Below are 19,537 nucleotides of genomic sequence, written 5' to 3'. Positions count from 1 at the left end.
TACTGGGGATCTTCCCAAGGTCTCCAAAGGAGTAAAACAGTACTAATAATGTGAAAAAGAGAAGATGGGCTTTGATCCAAAAACCGGGCTCTATTACCTCTCTGCCATTTCCTTGCTATGTGACCTTGGATAATTCCATTCCAGGTCTCCCCTTCCACGCCCTCATCTCTTCCATCTTTTTCTTGAAAAAAAAAAAAAAAGTAAAAGAAACAAAAAAACCAAGGGAAAAAAGAAAGAAAAAGAAAATTAGAGGTTATCTTAGAAAATCTCTAAAATGTAAATATATGGCATGATTATTTATGAGCTCCGTTGCACTGACGTCTACAGCTGGGTATGGTCCCCTGAGCTGCCTTACATTTTCACAGATAAAGAAATCAAAGTCCAAATTCATCCAATTCAGTAGCAAGTCAGGGCTCAGAACCACATCTTCTCATCCTGATCCTGTTAAAAAAAAAAAAAAAAATCCTGCACTGAATAGTGCATCTTTCAAAATGATTGTTGTGACTCATAGAGAAAGCTTTAAATATATTCTTGACATGGTTTACAAGTGAGAAAAAATGTTTCTTAAAGATTTTTTTTGAATCTATGAAATTGGGGGGAAGTCTACGTATTAGAACAAGGTGAATGATTCATTCCTTAGGATCCGGAAAGCTATATACTTCAAAATTGTATTGAAATACAATTCCATCTGGCAGATGTGACCCGTTAAACCATTAAACAAATAGATCGGGGCTGAGGAGAGCCCGGTATATGTACCTGGAAAGTGGGAAGAGGCTCAGAGGTGATAAATGGCAAAACAGTTCACAATGATGTCCAGAGTCAGACCTAGAGAAACCCTTCCGTCAGCCTTAGACTCTAGGCGCCCAAGTTCGCACGCTTCCTGGGATTCTATTGATTCACACCCGCGTCCTTCAACAGGTAGCGCCAATTACAGCCCCCAAAGTACGGCCCGGAGCATACTGGCCAATACCGCTGTCAATCAAATATTTCACCTACCTTTCTAAATTTTCCCCTCCCCCCTTCATTGGCTCTTTCTTCGACCTATCCCCAAATTTCTTCCTCGCCTTGCGACCGTGGAACTTGGCCCTTCGGAGCCTAGGATTGGAGCGGAGACTACTCCCGCCCTTTGACGTCCCGGGGCTCTCCGCCCCTTTCCAAGGCCCCTAGCGGCCGGGGAAGGAGGGGCGGGGCGGGCGAGGGGCGGTTCGGGGGCGGGGCTTGCCTCCCACGGCGGGAAGGCGGAGCCTGCGGTGGTGTCTGTCTGCTCTGTTAGGACCTCGGAGAGCGCCGGGCGCGGGGACCAGAAGGACTGGTGAAGCGGCCGGAGCCGGGCCGGACCGACGCCTGCGAGCCCGCCTCCCTCGGCACCCTCAGCTTTCCGGGCTGGCTGGCGGCTCTTGGCGGCTGAGAAAGGTGCTTAAGTCGGGAGTCGGATAGTCACCCCTCTGGGACGCCGCCGCCGCCGTCCAGCCGCGGCTCCCTCACACCTGTGTGTGTCTGTGCGCGTGAGCGCCCGCGTGAGGGTGTTTGTGTGTGCTCCGACTGGCGCGCGAATGTGTGCGTGAGGATGTTTGTGTGTTCGCGCGCCCGCGGGCAAGAGCCCCGCGCCTAGGCGCTCGGCCCGGGGAGGGACCAGGGGAGCCGTGGCAATGCTCGCCTAGCAGGCTGAGGAGGGACCCGGGCCGCAGCCGTCCACTGCCTTACGTCCCCCAAGAGCCGCCGCCGTGCTGCGGGGAGAGCGGACGGACTGGCGGGCGAGTGCGGCGGCGGCTGCGGGCAGAGCAGGGCGGGGGGGTTAGGAGGGAGAGGAGGGAGGGAGGCCAGAGACGTGGGGAGGGAAGGGGGAGGCAGAGAGAGAAGCCGAGGCAGTTGGCGCCGCCGCTCGCCCTCCTGTTGGCTGTTCCTGTGGGTCACCCGCAGAAGCTTTGGGGTCCGAGATGTTCCGGGTGGGGAATGGCAAAAGGCCTAACACCCACCCCCTGTATGTCCTATTGAGAAAAAGGGAGCTTTGAAGATGATGGGAAAGAGCCCGGAAGGTGGTGGCAGAGTAAATAACCCCCCCCGCCCCCATTTTTCTGAAAATAAAATACTCTGAGCTCAACCTTTAGGAGGAAAGCCCGCTTTAAAGAAAGACAGTCTTGGTCTGTTGGACTCTGGCTTGGTTGTATAATAATGATGATATAATGCTAATGACGATGATGACACTGCCTTTTATTTTTACCCCAGTGCTGATAAAGCGTAGCTACAGCTGGGGATAAAGCCCTTGAAAATTTGAGGTATGTGGAGGAAATAATGCTGCTTTTGGAACTGTGTTTTATTTTTATTTTTGAAGGATATTCTTTTTAGAATTAAATTTGACAAAATGAAGGCTGATTTCCCCCCCCCCCGCTTTTTCTTTTTTTTGCTTTTTCTTTTTTTTTACTCATTTAAAACCAGTGCTCCTGAAAGGAGGACTGGTTAGCGCCATGACTGATGAAAAGCTAAACACTTAAACCTACGTATAATTCCTTGTGTTAAGTCCCTTTCCTTTAAATTCTCAACAGTTTTTAAAATGAAGAAATTTAATTTCCGAAAAGTTTTGGATGGCTTAACTGCCTCCTCCCCTGGCAGTGGTAGCAGCAGTGGCAGTAACAGTGGTGGTGGAGCTGGAAGTGGTTCGGTGCATCCAGGAGGGACTGCAGGGGTTCTCAGAGAGGAGATTCAGGAAACCCTGACTTCAGACTATTTCCAGATATGTAAGGTAAGTTTTGAATTGGCTTAAATCTTATTATTTCTTTCTTTTACCACTGTGAGGAAAGAATTAGAACACACTCTCTAGGGACCTGAAATTGTTGAGATACTAGTATTAGAGAGTCTGATGCAGTTTGAATTAATAAAAATATTCTGGGTATCAACTTCAGTATCAACTTAAAAAGCAATGGTAGTTTAGGAGGGAAATAAGCAAATGTAAACAGTAGAATTTGCAAGATAATAAGGCCCAATACCCTTTTAGTGTAATATTTCTGTATAAGTAGTAAGTGGAAGGAGAGGATTATCATTCTGGTTAATCCCATGCTGTCATTCAGAGAAACTAATTTCATTTCACCGTTCAGTATAAAATGATTAAACTATTAAGATGTTGCTAGAATTAAGTAGATAACAGCCAGATGAATATATTCATTTAAAAAGATCTAATGTCATTTAAAATTCTGAATAAAAACATGACAGATTCTTAACTTCTTAATAAACAAATACTGTGGGCTTAATACTTGTAATGCTTATAAAAACTCAAAATAACCTATATTCTGGTTTAGTGAAGAAACTTTAGGTAATTATACTTTAATGTTGAAATTCTAATAATCAAAAGAAAGAGTTTCTCATGGGGAGAGATGAGAATTTACGAAACAAGTTTTGTGTTAATATATAGAGATATTGCTATATTTTCTGACATAAACTGATTTATAATTTTTATTGTCCTTTTTTGGAGGGCAGTCTAGGAATGTGCTTTTGACCTGTCATGTGCAATAAAAAAAAGTTACCAAGTTGTTCATATGATGCAGATGAATATAATTTTATAAGTGTATTTAAATACATGAGAAGAAATAGTAAATTTTTGAAATCACAGAAATTTGTTAAATTTTTTAGTACTTCAACATAAATTTTTTTGAAATTGATAAAATTATTTTTGTAGCAAACAAATTATGTGTAATGGGATAAGTTTCAATTATTGCCTTAGTCTCAGTTCCCAGTAGTGTCAGTATAAAAACACTATAATTATTAAAATATTATAAATTAGTTTACATAAAAATGAGCTTATTTAGAATTATGTTAAACAGATTTAATCCTAATCTACTTTGTGAAGTTTGTGTACAGTACAATTTTATACACAAAGTTGTATGCAATTTTGTCCTAACTTTGAAATAATAGTTATTTTGTTAGATTAGGGAGGAGCTTAATAGTGGTCATGAGGCAAGTATGTGAAAGGGTCCTGGAGGCCAAATTTGAACTGCTAAGCAGGGGAATTATACCCGAATTCTCCAATCTTTGATGTATTACTATTACCATTCCAAGACTGTGAAAAAATTTCCAAATTCTCTCAGTTCATAAATGTGATGGTAATGCAGGAGAGTTTTAGTAGAGGTAAAATTGATGTAGAAAAGATAAACTTCTGAAACAGAATGGCATTGGGCTATTGAGGTTAAAAAGCTGGTAGAGAAAGGTTTAAAGCAAAACATTTCCAGGGAAGTGGGTGAATGCAACAGAGGAAAATGGGATATATAGTCACCTTCCTATTTATTCAGGCAAGAGGTAGTCATGCAGAGTGGCAGAAGTTAAATATGTTCTACTTCAAAAACAGATGGCATGGTAGGAAGAGTACTGGCCTAGGAAACAAAATTTGCATTTTATTTAAACCTCTGCCACTTGCCAGCCATATAGTATTTGATAAGCCATTGTTCTGCCTTTTGACTTGATTTTCTCATCTGTAGTATAGTAATACGTATTTCTGCTCTCCTTACCTAAGATGGTTTTTGGGAAGATCAAAAAAGACAATTAGGTGAAGGCAAGGTCTAAGTTGGAAAAGGCAGTGAAATACATATTTATATTATTGTCAAAGTTTTAAAATCACCATGTTCTTGGTGGAATGACTGTAACCAGTGGGGTATAAAATATTAGGTAACAATTTTCAAAGAAATTATGGGATAGATAGCTATATGAGTTGAACACTAACAGTATTAATTTCACTAAATGAAGAAAGTACTATGACATCTTTGGATAGGAATATAGTTAATTTTCCAAAGTAGTTTGGAGTTCTTTCTGTGGTACATTGGGTTAAGGATCTGACGTTGGGTTGCTGCTGAGGCATGGGTTCAATCCCTGGCCAGGTGCAGTTGGTTTAAGATCCATTGTTGCTGCAGCTGTAACATAGGTTGCGCCTGCAGCTTGGATTTGATACTTGGCCTGGGAACTTCTATATGTTATGGGTGTGGACCAAAAAAGTGGTTATATGACTTCAGGTTACTTAGACTATAGTAAAATATGTAAAGATGGATTAAGGAAATTCCAATATTAAAACTGTTTCTCAAATGAGGAATTTGTTTGGACTCACTGGTTAAATGTGCAAAGAACATCCTGTTTTGAGTATGTTCTGAGTACTTCTATCTTTTCAACATGGACAAAATTAAAGTATAAATCTAGAATCTGCTCTTTTGGAAACCATTTTCCTCTATATTATTTGACTGGTCATCGGTTCCTATCTATTCTATTTCCTTAGTATCTCTACAATTTATTCCCTTTTCACTATCTCTAGTACTTGTTTATTCCATCATATTTTCTTGCTTGTTCTACAATTTGTAATTGATTTTCTTACCTCTTGTTTTACCCTATTCCAATTCATTTTGTTATAATAATGGTTCTTTCTGAATTATGTTAATTATATCATTTTTCCTGCTAAAAATTCTATATTGGTTTCCCTAGAGCAGTGATGATCTACAAACAAAAGTCTTGGGTGAAACACCAGTAAATAACATCTCTTAAAACAAACAAATATGGTGCTTTATTGGAGTACAGTTAGAAAATAAATTATAATAAATCATTCAGCCAATAAAAAACTTAATATTTTGCTTTGTTGTATGGTTTTATCCATAGAAAAGTAGTAGGACATTTGCTAGCCTAAAAAAGTAAAGTATAATCTTTATAATCTGTGACATCTGTTAAGAAGTTGAAAAACGCAGAAATGGTAGAAGAAATTTTGCTTCAAGGTCAGCGAAAAATAGGTTAATGCATTGACTTAGGGCAGTTTCTTCTAAGCTCAGTATGTATGCATTTGAATGCCCATACTGTTCAGATATTTGTGAAATAATGAATTGCCTTTTCTGAACTTGAATTCCATGAACATAATATGAAATCACTGCTATATACACTAAACTTCAGGCTGTTTAACTTGGTCTGTATATAGTTCCTTTCAGAAGGGGTACCTGTTTACCTTTCCATCCTCATTTCCTTGATACCCTAAATATATTGCATTCCCTGAAAGCACTGTATTTTCTCATATTTCAGTGTTATTTTTTAGCCTATTACTTCTTGCTAGAATAAGCCTCTTCCAGCTTTAATATAATTGGAAAGTTCCAGTTACCTTTCATTACCTCATAGTTCAGACACTGTTTTCATGAAAACAGATCTTACCACTGCCTTCCTTATCTACCTGCCCCAGGCAGAATTAGCTTTTCTCCCCATCTTCTCTGTTTTCTTTTTTTTTTAATTATTTCCCCAATACATATTTTTTCCTACTGTACAGCATGGTGACCCAGATACACATACATGTATCCATTCTTTTTTCTCCCATTATCATGCTCCATTCTAAGTGACTAGACATAGTTCTCAGTGCTACACAGCAGGATCTTACTGCTAATCCATTCCAAAAGCAATAATTTGCATCTATTAACCCCAAGCTCCCAATCCATCCCACTCCCTCCCCATCCCCCTAGGCAACCACAAGTCTATTCTTCAAGTCCATGATTTTCTTTTCTGTGGACAGGTTCATTTGTGCCATATATTCGATTCCAGATATAAGCGATATCATATATGGCGATTGAGTCAGGAAGATGTGGTATATATACACAATGAAATACTACCCAGCCATAAAAAAGAACAAAATTATGCCATTTGCAGCAACATGGATGCAACTAGAGACTCTCATACTGAGTGAAGTAAGTCAGAAAAAGGCAAATACCACATGATATCACTTCTCTGTTTTCTTATACCATCTGCTGAAGTGTGAATTTAAGAACTTATTGGGGTTAAAAAAGATTTTTTGGTCACCGTTATTATACTGTAAACTCTTTGAGAGACAATTATATTTTATTTTCTTATGATTGTTAGGGCCTTCACTACCTATCATGACAGGTCTAAAAGAAAGATTCGTAGCTCCACTCTAGTCTTAGAGAATCAAAGTTTCTAGGGATGGGACCTAGGCACTTGCATTTTTTTAAAAAAGGCCCCTCAGGAAATTCTGATGCACAGTCAATATTGAGCTCCAGTATAGTATGTGCTTGATATACTTTATGAAGTAGCATTATACATGGTTGGTTTGTTAATTGAAGAGAGATGTAAAGTGTAAAGTAATTAACAATGACATATGTCTTAGACATTTTAGCTGAAAACATGTAAATATGCATCAGTTTACTTATCAGTAAAGGACCAATATCTTTTTGTGGAGTGTTCATTCTATGATTAGAATTCCATGTGGACTTCTCATCCATAAACCATCCTAAGTTCATTATATGCACCCTTCAGTTTTAGTTTGTTTAAAGTAGAATAAGGACATATATGCTTTTGAAGGAAACTTGTGTCAATTGAGGTATATGTATTTAAACAAGCAAATACATTTTGGATGATAAATATATATACACATATGTATACACATTCATCCAGATCATACACGTATATAAACTAAGTGTACATATACACAGACATATATACAAAGTATAGATGAACATACATATGTGTATTATGTATATATTTTTTCTAGGTATATTTTATGTTCATCCCTGTAGTTAACTGTCCCACACTTAATTAGTCTGGGAGCAGGAGAGTGTGAATATTATTGCTAGAGAGTTTACTGGTTTCAAGCATTTAATGAACTATTAGTGTCAATCTATGTTTTACATAGAGAATGGAGAGTTTTTGCTAATCTAGCAAGTTGGTTAAATTAAAATTTAGAAAGCTTCATCTGAAAGAGGTCTCATTTGACCTTTGTAACAGTCCTACAAATAAGTCAAGGAAAGTGTTAGTATTTTTATTTTACTGAGAAGATATCTGAGACTAGAGAATATAAGTAGTATCTTTAGATCTCCCAGTTGGTAAGAGATATAGCTAAGTTTAATGCTCTTGTCTTTGATTCTCAAATCCAGTACTTTTTATGCTTCATTTTTTCTTATTAGGAATGACAACATGATTAATTCCTTAGGAAACACAGAGACTTTTAGAAGATAAAGACTGTTCTGTTGCTTCTCCCTTACAAATACATTCCACATCTGACCATGTCTCTTCCACCACATCTCTTGCCTGGACTACTGTTTTATGGCCTTTTATTGGTTTTCCCTGCTTTGACTCAGACCTCACCATTATGAGTCTCATCTCATAATAGGTAGAAGAATCCTTTTAAAATTTAAATCATATCTGCCATTCATGCTCAAAACTCTTCAACAGCTTTTCATTTTTCTTAAAAATAAAATCAGGAGTTCCATTGTGATTCAGTGCTAAGGAACCTGACTAGTATACATGAAGATGCAGTTCCATCCCTGGCCCCTCTTGGTGGGTTAAGGATCCGATATTTCCATGAGCTGCAGTGTAGGTCACAAAGGCAGCTTGGATATGGTACAGCTGTGGCTGTGGCGTAGGCTGGCAGCTGAAGCTATGATTCGACCCCTACCTGGGAACTTCCATGTGCCACAGGTACAGCCCTTAAAATAAAAAGTCGTATTATGTCTTAGAAAGGTCTAAATGATTTGGCCCCTGACAAGACATCATTTTCAGCTGTTTTCTGCTACTTTCTCAGCACCAGCTACATTGGCTTTCTTGCTGTTTCTCAGACATGATTACTGCCTCAGGGCTTTTTGCATTTGCTGTTTCCTTTACATGGGACGTGTCCCCCCGCTCCCCCTCCCCATGATTGTATTACTTTTTCCCTTTACAGCGTTTAGTTCCTAGTTCAACTGTTAACTTCTCAGAGAGACCTTTATTGACTACCACTTACCCTCTTTATTCTCTACTCTTATCCTGATCATTTTTTCTTGATAACACAACTGTTATTAAACATTTGTTTGCTTTTTGTTTGCTGTTTCTATTATAATGTAACTTTGTGAAGGTAGAGTTTTATTTTGTTCACAACTGTCTCACAATTCATGGAACAAAGCCTGCCACATAGAAGACAGCCAAATATTTGTTAAATGAATGAATGAGAGGAAGGAATCTAATAGAGTGATGTGTTAATAGCAAATTAGATGTCATTTTGAGCAATCTTTTAGGAAAATGTTTTATTAAATGCATTTTGTGTTACATAAACACAAGGAAACTGTTGAGTGAAATAGTGACACTGCTTTAGGAACATGGTATATACTTTTTAGAAAGATATGGAAAAGAAGATTGTAGAAAGATTCAATTAAGTTTATTTTAGTTTTTATGAGGAAGATATTAGGATCATTCTTGTTTCCAAATGATCTTTTTAGGGGAACAATTCAAAAGTATTAGATTGACAGTGACAAATATATGGGATGTTCTGGACCTAATTAACAAAATAGACAAAAATAAATATATCACCAGAACCAGATGGTATAATCTCTAAAGTTTTGAATAAACTCTTAAATTAGTGAATTCACTTTTTATCAACATTGATAAGCTGTTTTTATAAATGGTTGTGAAGTCAACATGTAGATAACTAGTGTAACTTCCACAGGGAAATTGATTTGTAATCATGATCTTCATATGAGAGATAATTTCCAGATGAATAGATGTAAGATCAGAAACATAGTCATGGAGTGTGGAGAGGTGAGCTTTTCAAGGACCTGGAAAGCTGAAAAGAATTAATTGCTTATATACCCCTTCTCTAGGTTTTTCATTGTCTCCATAGTCTTCTAGTTTCACATCATTTTACTAGGGAGGTTCTCTGAGACTGGTACAACTATGTGATCATAGTTCCACATTTCTGGAACTTTCATTAATTAAAAGAATGATAAAAGATTCCCTGAGGTGTGTGGACTTGTCTCATTCTATACTTATAAACTGGTAGAATAAAAGAGAGTACAGTTGACACTGCAGGATAACTGATTATGGTTAACGGTTATGGTGTCTGACAAAGACTTCATGCTCCTGTCACCAAAGTGGATAGTAGAGAATAGGCATCTTTAAGAATGGTAATGGAGGTAAACCCAAAGAATTAAGCTACTTTATTAGGATTAAGATGTTAACAAATTTAAGAACCAAAAAGAAGTAAAATAAAATTTTTCTTAAGAACTGAAAAAAACCCAGGGAATTCCTTTGTGGCCCAGTGAGAGGGTTAAGAACCCTGTGTGATCATTGCAGTGGCTGGGTCACTGCTGTGGTGTGGCTTTGATCCTTGGCCCCAAAACTTTCACATGCCAGCAGCCCCTCCTCACCAAAAACAAAACAAAACAAAACAAAACTGAAAAATCCAAAACCAAATTTCTCAGTACTCTAGACTCTCTACTTTGCTTATCCTAAGAACATAAGGGTGCTGGGGCAGGCTTGAGTAAGGGATTATAGATTTGTAGGAAGTACAATTAGATTTTTTAGGTCACCATAGAGAACAATTATGTTTCCTCACAAAAGGTCCTTTGATGGTAGTATACTGTCAGCAAATTGGGTTGTTGGTCTCACTGAGTATAACTGTTCTTAAAAAAAAAAACAGTGCTATCATGTTTTGAGCATGTCTCAATATAGAGCTAATTTAAAATCTTACATAATTTCCAAGTTTGTTTATCTGTAAGATTATCACTTAGTGATTAAACCAAATTCCTATTTCTTGAAGTTTAGTACATTTCTGTAGACCCTTTCTGCCTTCATTTGAAGTTGTGCCTGTGAAAAATCACAGGGTTAAGTCCCACAGTTTACTTTTAATGATAAGAATGATTGTATTGATTTCCTACATTACAGTTCTCTCTTTTTTTTTTTTTTTTTTGTCTCTTTGCCTTTTCTTGAGCCACTCCCGCAGCATATGGAGGTTCCCGGCTAGGGGTCCAATCAGAGCTGTAGGCGCTGGCCTGTACCACAGCCACAGCAATGCGGGATCTAAGCTGCGTCTGTGACCTACACCACAGCTCACAGCAATGCCGATCCTTAATCCACTGAGCAAGGCCAGGGATCGAACCTGCAACCTCATGGTTCCTAGTCAGATTCTTAACCACTGCGCCACGACGGGAACTCCGTGATTTCCTACATTAAAGTTCTATGAACCATTTACATATTAGTGTTTTGGGTTTTTTTTTATTTTGTTTTTTGTTGTTGTTTGTTTTTTTGTTTTTGTTTTTGTGTTTTTGCCTTTTTCTAGGGCCACTCCTGCGGCATATGGAGGTTCCCAGGCTAGGGGTCCAATCATAGCTACAGCTGCTGGCTTACACCACAGCCACAGCAACATCAGATCTGAGCCATACCTGCGACCTACACGACAGCTCACAGCAATGCCAGATCTTTAACCCACTGAGCAAGGCCAGGGATCGAACCTGCAACCTCATGGTTCCTAGTCGGATTCGTTAACCACTGTGCCACAATGGGAACTCCCTACATATTAGTTTTAATAGCAGTAACTTTGAATATATCCCTTAAAGTTTTCACAAAGAAGCACTGTTTTAAGTTTTTAAATTGAATTTTTGCCATAAGAGAAAATTGAGTTTTTTGTTCCTACTCGTCAAAATAATGATCTTATAAAAGATCTTAGTATGGTAACAGCTCTTTTTTTAATTTAAAAAAGAAAGATAACAATTCTTTTTTAATATTTGAAAGGATACTCTTTTAATGTGTGTTTAAAAAAGTGTTTTCATTTAAATATATGTATTAAGCATACTGGGGAACCATTTCTAATTTTCTAGGTAAAGCTAAAATCTGTTTTTAAGGATTGGTAGAAAATCAGTGATTAAGTTTCAGAAAGCAAAAAAATAGAAATTGTATTTAAGGGATTTATAGACGGTAGTTGTAATGAATAGAAGGCCTCTAAAAAGTGCATGATAGGCCTGCTGTAATACTGTGGTGAGGATTGGTTAAATGGAGCATCATAGTCATTGAAGGAATACGAGAAGATAACTTTGACAATTTTATTTTTCAAAATATATTTATTATAATCATAATAAAACATGATTAGAATGGAAACCATTCTCAGCCAGCTGACTATAAGAAGAGAGAAATAATGTGTTTTGATTGATTTATCAGTGAAATAACTTATGATAATTTCTGGACTTAGAAGTGTATGATTTTAGTTCTGTTGGAGGCCCCAAATTACCAATGTTTTTGATGGGGTAGAGAATGATTTTGAATATAATTATATATAATGATGATACATAATCAATATAATGAATTTTAATTAAAATTATAGTATTTAATGTTTTAATTTTAATTGTGTCTTATTATTGGATTGTATGTATACAGTAAGTATCTCGAATTGAAAATAGCGTAAAAGCAACATCATACTGGGATATAGATTTATTATAAATAATGATGGTTTTAGATGTAGGTTTAATACCTGGATTTAAAAGGTAGCATAGCTAGAAAAAACTGTTATATTTCCTCAGTTTTTCTGCTCTGTTAATCACCTATAGATTTCAGTCATATTAGAAATATAGTACTTTACCTAAATGAAAACAATAACATTAGTTAAATGGTCAAGAAAGTTGATTGGATTGCTTAATGTTCAGTCTAATTTCTTCATTATAAATTGACCAAAAACCTATGTATAAACCTGCAAACCAAAAAAGTTTGAAAATCAGTAGTACAGTAAGTTGAGAAGTTAGACTGAGTCTGAGGGGAATACTTACAGTTTCTAAGCATTTAAGTAGATAGAAAATGTAAAGCTAACAAAGGAGATACAGGAGTATTGAGCAGAATGTTATGACGAAAACCCAGAAATAGAGGCAGATAATCTGAATCTTTCTTTAGAAACAATATTAAGAAATTCAAGAGTATCTCAGGATTGCATCCCTTAATCAAGGATGGTGAAAACAAAACAAATGAAAAGCAAGCAAACAGACTAACCCTAACTACCAAGAGACAGCTCAATTAGATCAAATATAACTTGATTAGGATAAAAATATTTATAGTAAGATGATGGATAGAATTCAGATCACACTATAATAGAGAATAGAATTCATAGAATCATTACTTTTAAGATTAAATGTGCAAATTGATTTTAAATAAGAGAAAAGTGTTGGGAAAGTAGCAGAGATGGTAGATTCTGATAGCATTTTGGTATATTGTAGTGGGGTAATAGAGTAGACACACAAAAGAGAAATTGAGGCTACCAGAAAGGAAAGGGTAGAGTGGGGAATAGAAGTATGATATTGCCTTGAAAATTGAGTATCTGATTTGGAAATTTTTTCTTTACTTGAAGAGAATACATATTTCATTTGAGTTCTCTGTAAACTCTGCGCTTTATCTTCTTTCAGGTAAATAAAAATATATGGTTTCATTAGGAGGTTGTTTTGGTTTCCTGTTTCTGCCGCAACAAATTACCAAAAACTTAGTGCTTTAAAACAACACAAATTCGTTATTTTATAGTTCAGGAAATCAGAAGTCTGAAAGGCGTATGACTAGGCTAAAATCCAGGCATTGGTAAGACTGCATTCCTTTCTGGAGGTGCTAGGAGAGTGTTTTCTTTGCTTTCCCAGCTTTTACAGGCTGCTCACAATTCCTTAATTGGGGGCTCTCTTCTATCTTCAAAGCCAACAGTGACCAGTTAAAGCTTTCTCACATTTCATCACTTCAACTCGAACTTTTCCTGCTTTCCTCTTCCATGTTTAAAGACCCTTATGATTACATTGGACCCACCAGGATAATCCAGATTAATTTCCCTATCTCAACGTCCACTGATTAGCAGCCTTCATTCCATCTGCATAATCCTTAACCCCCTTAATTCTCTTTCCATATAACTTTACATGGTCACAGATTCTTTGGGTGGTCACTATTCTTCCTGTCACAGAGATGCTCATTACTTTCACTTGTCTTTTGTTTTTTAGTTATTTTATGGAAAACAAAATAACAACAACAGAGAAAATAGTATAATAAAACTTCCAGCTTCAACAGTTACTAACTTTGGAAATCTTCATCTCCATTTCATTATTTTAATGCAAATCCTAGACATAATGCCATTTTATCTTTAAAAACTTGAGAGATCAGATAAGGACCTTCTGCCTTTTAAAAAATATAAACCCCAAATCATTGTCACATCTAAAAACATGAACAAAATTTCTTTGTCTAATCTAATATTCAGTTAATGTTAAAATTTATTCAATTGTCCCATAGTATCATTTTATAATTGAATTGTTTGGATTGGGATCCAAACAGGGTCCACATTTCATTCTTACCTGACTTGAACTTACGTTTGGTTGAATTTGTGTAATGTCATAGTTTGTTTTGAGATCAGCTATGCTGTGCTTTTGTGTGTGTTGTTGAAAACAAAACTCTTTGTCTGATTCATTTCTGAACTGGAAGGCTATACGTGTGGAAATTGGCTGTGCAGTGAACTCCAAGATGACAAGTAGACTTAAAAGTTACTGTAGAAAAAAAATTATATTGGGGAAATAACAATTAAAAAATAATTTTAAAAACAGTTATTTTCTAGAGATGGTCACATCTTTTAAGGATTTGGAAAAATATTATTTTTAGTCAGTCTGAGCCATTCCTATCTTGTTTTGTGCTGTGGGATAAATGTCCCTGAGAATATTAGAAAAGAGAAAAATATAAAAGACATAGGATATATCAAAATGAAAAAGAATAAATTCTTTAGTTTGCAGTTAATGGTATTAATTTTTATCTATGAAATAAGTTACTGGAGGGGTAGGATGGGATCCAGTTTCACAGTTCTCTTAAGTGAATATTTAAAAGACAGGACAGGTGAAAAAAAAAAACATTTGCAAGGGCTTACTCTACAGTACTTTGAATTATATAGCAAGGAGCTGAAACTGGATTGGTCAAATCTATTAATTTAGATTTATTTTAAGATTTCAGATTAGTAGGCCAAATTAATTAAGAACTGAATTAGAGGAAAGTAAGAGGAGAGTGAGAATAAGAATACTGATGAGGAGTGTACTTTGATTTATTGAGAATGTGAATAGACTGAGTATAAGTAGGCCATCCTATGTGATTGGTTTTAGAAAAATATTTGTTTTTTTATTAATTTAATTTTTTTAATGATTTTTGTTTTTTCCTTTATATTTGGTTTACAGTGTTCTGTCTACTGTACAGCAGAGTGTCCCAGTCACACATATATATGCATTCTTATTCTCACATTATCCTCCATCAAGTTTCATCATGTGACTAGATATAGTTCCCTATGCTATACAGCAGGATCTCATTGCTTATCCACTCCAAATGCAATAGTTTGTATCTATTAACCCCAGACTCCCAGTCCATCCCACTCCCTGGCCCTCCCTCTTGGCAACCATAAGTCTGTTCTCCAAGTCCATGAGTTTCTTTTCTGTGGAAAGTTTCATTTGTGGCATATATTAGATTTTAGATATTTGATAACCATATGGCATTTGTCTTTCTCTTTCTGACTTACTTCATTTAGTACGAGAGTCTCTAGTTCCGTCCATGTTGCTGCAAATGGCATTATTTTGTTCTTTTTATGGCTGAGTAGTATTCCATTGTGTATATATACCACATTGTCTTAATCCATTCATCTGTCAATGGACATTTAGGTTGTTTCCATGTCTTGACTATTGGGAATAGTGCTGCAGTGAACATAACGTGTATCTTTTTCAAGGAAACTTTTGTCTGGATATATGCCCAAGAGTGGGATTACTAGGTCATATGGTAGTTGTATATTTAGTTTTCTGAGGTACCTCCATACTGTTTTCTATAGTGGTTGTACCAATTTACATTCCCACCAACAGTGCAGGAGGGTACCCTTTTCTCCACACCCTCTCCAGCATTTGTTATTTGTTGACTTGTTAATGATGGTGTGAGGTGGTACCTCATAGATACTGAGCATTTTTTCATGTGCCTGTTGGCCATCTGTATATCATCTTCTTTGGAGAATATTTGGCTTTCTCATTGGTAGTAAGTTGAAGTGTTGTGGGGGAAGGGTCTGCAAAAATTAAGGAGCCTGGCAGTCATTGACCAAGTCTGAATGTTCTAGGCTGATAGCAGCAGAAGTTGTGGTTTGGTTTCTTGGAATGGTTGCTGCTGGGATTGTGGTTTGGTTTCCTGAGCTGATTGATGCTGCTGAGTTTGTGAGCTGGAGTTCTATTGTCATGCTTGGTTCAATGTTATATATTGTATAGTATGTTCAGTCTCTCAGTTGTATTTTGTTATGCATTATGGGTCTCATAAAATTCTACATCCTTGAATTTTTTTGCTTATTGTTAAACATTTTTTCCATGTTGTTATGAATTTTTTCTTAAGTTTAATGTCTTTATAAGAAGTTCATCTAGTGGAGGCACTCTTCCTTTATTATGGAAAATTTAGGTTGTTTCAATTTTTCCATCCTTTTGATTATGTTGTTATGAATGTCTGTGAGTATTAAAGCCATCAGTACATTTAATATTATTTCCCCAGACTAGATTTCTAGAGGTAAAAGAGCTGGGTTATATAGACTTATGTAGGTAAGTTGAGTTATATATCTTGCTGAATTTCCTTCCAAAAGGATTTCACCAATTTAAACTCAATTCAGTAATATATAACTGTCAGTTTAATAATATACTCACTAGCTTTAGACATTTAAAAATATTTTTCTAATTCAGGAGATAAAAACAAAACTTATTTTAATTAATTTTATTATATTAATTTATATTTTTGATTATTAGTGACCTTCATTATTTTTCCATATATTTATTAACCAGTTGAGTTTCTCCCCTCATGAATTGTATTTTCATATCTTTTACCTCTTACCTGTTGGTTCTTAGTAATTTTCTGTTAGTTTGTATAACATTTTTATATATTAAATATATTTTTGTCTATTATGTTTTTGTGAAAATATTCCCTAGAAATTCATTGACTTTCATTTATATATATAAATGACTTTCATATATATACAATTTCATATATATATATAATTTTTTTGGTGTGTTTATATATATCGATCCCTTTCTTTTTATCTCCTAAGCAAGAAAGTGCCTCTAAAATTCAGAATTTCGATTAAATGTTTATTTCTATTTTTTTCTCATGCTTTGATCTTTTATATTTTAACTTTTTTATCCAATAAGAATGTGGTTGGTGGAGTTCCCATTGTATCTCAGCAGTAATGAACCCAGCTGGTATCCATGAGGATATGGGTTCAATTCCTGGCCTTGCTCAGTGGGTTAGGCATCTGGCATTGTTGTGAGCTGTGATGTAGATTTCAGATGTGGCTTGGATCCTGAGTTGCTGTGGCTGTGGTTAGGCTGATGGCTGCAGCTCCAATTTGACTCCTAGCCTGGGAACTTCTGTATGCCACAGGTATGGCCCTAAAAAAAAAAAGGAGTTCCCGTCGTGGCTCAGGGGTTAGCAAATCCGATTAGGAACCATGAGATTGCGGTTTCAATCCCTGGCCTCACTCAGTGGGTTAAGGATTCGGCCTTGCCATGAGTTGTGGTGTAGGTCACAGACACAGCTTGGATCCCGGGTTGCTGTGGCTCTGGCAAAGGCCAATGGCTACAGCTCTGATTAGACCCTTACCCCTGGGAACGTCCATATGCCGTGGGTATGGCCCTAGAAAAGACCAAAAAAAAAAAAAAAAAGCAATTTGGTTGTGTAGTATGAATGATTTTTCATAAAGATCTAAAATGATTTTGCCAGAAATTCCGTTGTGTTGCAGCAGCATAAGCATCCAGTGTTGTCATGGGTCACTGTTGTGATGCACGTTAAATCCCTAGCCTGGGGAATAACCCATAGGACTTGGTCAATGACATGCTGTGGGTCTAGCCAAAAAAAAATTTTTTTCCCCACCAAATAGACAGTTTTAGCATACCATTTACTAAGTGATTGTTCCTTTTTTATGGGTTGTGATACTTCTTTGTCATATATTAACTTTTTAAAAAAATTTCATTGGAGTATAGCTGACTTACAATATTTTATTAGTTTCAGGTGTACTGCAAAGTGAATGAGTTATACAAATAATTATATCCATTATTTTTCAGATTCTTTTCCCATATAGGCCATCACAGAGTACTGAATAGACTTCCCTGTGCTATACAGTAGGTCCTTGTTACTTAATAATTTTGTTTAAAGTAGTGTGTATATACCAATCCCAACATCCCAATTTATCCCTCCTCCCCTAAACATTTCCCCTTTGGTAACCATAAGTTTGGTTTTGAAATCTTTAAGTCTGTTTCTGTTTTGTAAGTTCTTTTGTATCATTTTTATTAGATTCCACATATTAATGATCTCATGTGACATTTGTCTTTCTCTCTCTGACTTGCTTCACTTAGTATGATGATCCTTAGGTCCATCCATAATGCTGCAGATGGCATTATTTTGTTCTTTTTTATGGCCAAGGGTAATATCCTATTGTATATATGTACCACATCTTTATCCAGTCCTCTGTTGATGGACATTTAGGTTGCTTCCATGTCTTGGCTGTCATAAATAGTGGGGTGCATGTGTCTTTCCGAATTATGGTTTTCTCTGCATATATGCCCAGGAGTGGGATTGCTGGATCATATGGTAGCTCTAGATTTAGTTTTTTGAGGAACCTCCATACTTTTCTCCATAGTGGTTGCACCAGTTTACATTCCCACCAAGAGTGTAGGAGGGTTCCCTTTTCTCCACACCCTCTTCAGCATTTATTATTTGTAGACTTTTTTGATGATGGCCATTCTGATTGGTATGAGGTGATACCTCACTGCAGTTTCTATTTGCATTTATCTAATAATTTGTTGAGCATCTTTTCATTTACTTTTTAGCCATCTGTCTGTCTTCTTTGGAGAAATTGTCATACATTAACTTTTGATATGTACTAGGATTTGTTTCCAGGACTGCAAGTTTCTTACATTTTTCAGCCCTGTTCTTCTGCCAACATACTGACAATTTTCAGGCTAAAGACTGATCAAAATAATATGTAGACTGGGTTTTGGAATATTTGAAAGGAAAAGCAGTGTCCTTGCCCATCATTCAAAGACTATGTACATGTAGTCAAACAAAGCTGGGTTTATTACAACTAGGTAGATTGCATACCAAAGGGAACCATGAGACATCCCAGTAAGAGGATGTTAGGAAGGGCTTGTTATTGGATTTGGGCTTGTGTTAGGTGATTTTAGCAAAGTTCAAAGAAGCATGAATTGAGTGTTGTCAGAAAGTTGGGGACATTTCTATTAGTTGGTATCCTAAGAATTTTTACCTAGGAAGCAAGAGGAACAGCATGGGACTAAAGCTATAATTGCTAAAGAAGCAGCAGCAGTTGCTTATGTTAGCTAGATGAGGGGAATGTTTAATTATTAGTGTGGTTTTTGTGATGTTCTTATATTTATCTGTGCCCAGACATTGTTCTGCATGGTTTTGTTTTTATCTTGCTTCATAGTGTGGCCTTGTTTGATGTTGATTTTCTGTGAAATTGTTCATGTTCAACAGAACACCATGGCCTAGCTGTTAGTGCCAGGCAAGCTCCAGCTGACAGCTGTTAGAGGCTGCTTTTTTCTCTTTTAGCAATTTATTACTTTTAAAGTAGCTTTTGTAGTTAAAGTTGCTACAATATGTTGCTAAGCAGGACTGGTTCAAAATGTCAACAGGAGAAATTTTTCTTACTGACAGCCAACTAACCCTATTGGTTGATTTGAATTTGTTATGTATAATTGTTGGACAACAGCTATTGTTTAGTATAATTATATAGTTGAAACAATTTACTTGAAAACAACTATCC

The 19,537-nt window shown here is 36.5% G+C and overlaps 1 protein-coding gene across 1 annotated transcript in view; it reads left to right on the top strand.

Annotated features, from left to right (window-relative positions):
• The first annotated feature begins 2,549 nt into the window (after nucleotides 1-2,549).
• The window catches only part of STXBP5L (syntaxin binding protein 5L), a 325,555-nt gene continuing 308,567 nt past the window's right edge, over nucleotides 2,550-19,537 (top strand). Inside the window, 1 exon segment of the mRNA XM_047752829.1 lies at nucleotides 2,550-2,740. Within this exon segment, the coding sequence (XP_047608785.1) occupies nucleotides 2,552-2,740 (189 nt within the window). The 5' untranslated portion in view covers nucleotides 2,550-2,551.

Source organism: Phacochoerus africanus, chromosome 1 (genome assembly GCF_016906955.1).
Source record: "Phacochoerus africanus isolate WHEZ1 chromosome 1, ROS_Pafr_v1, whole genome shotgun sequence".
NCBI lineage: Eukaryota > Metazoa > Chordata > Mammalia > Artiodactyla > Suidae > Phacochoerus > Phacochoerus africanus.
This window is presented reverse-complemented; position numbering and strand designations above follow the sequence as displayed.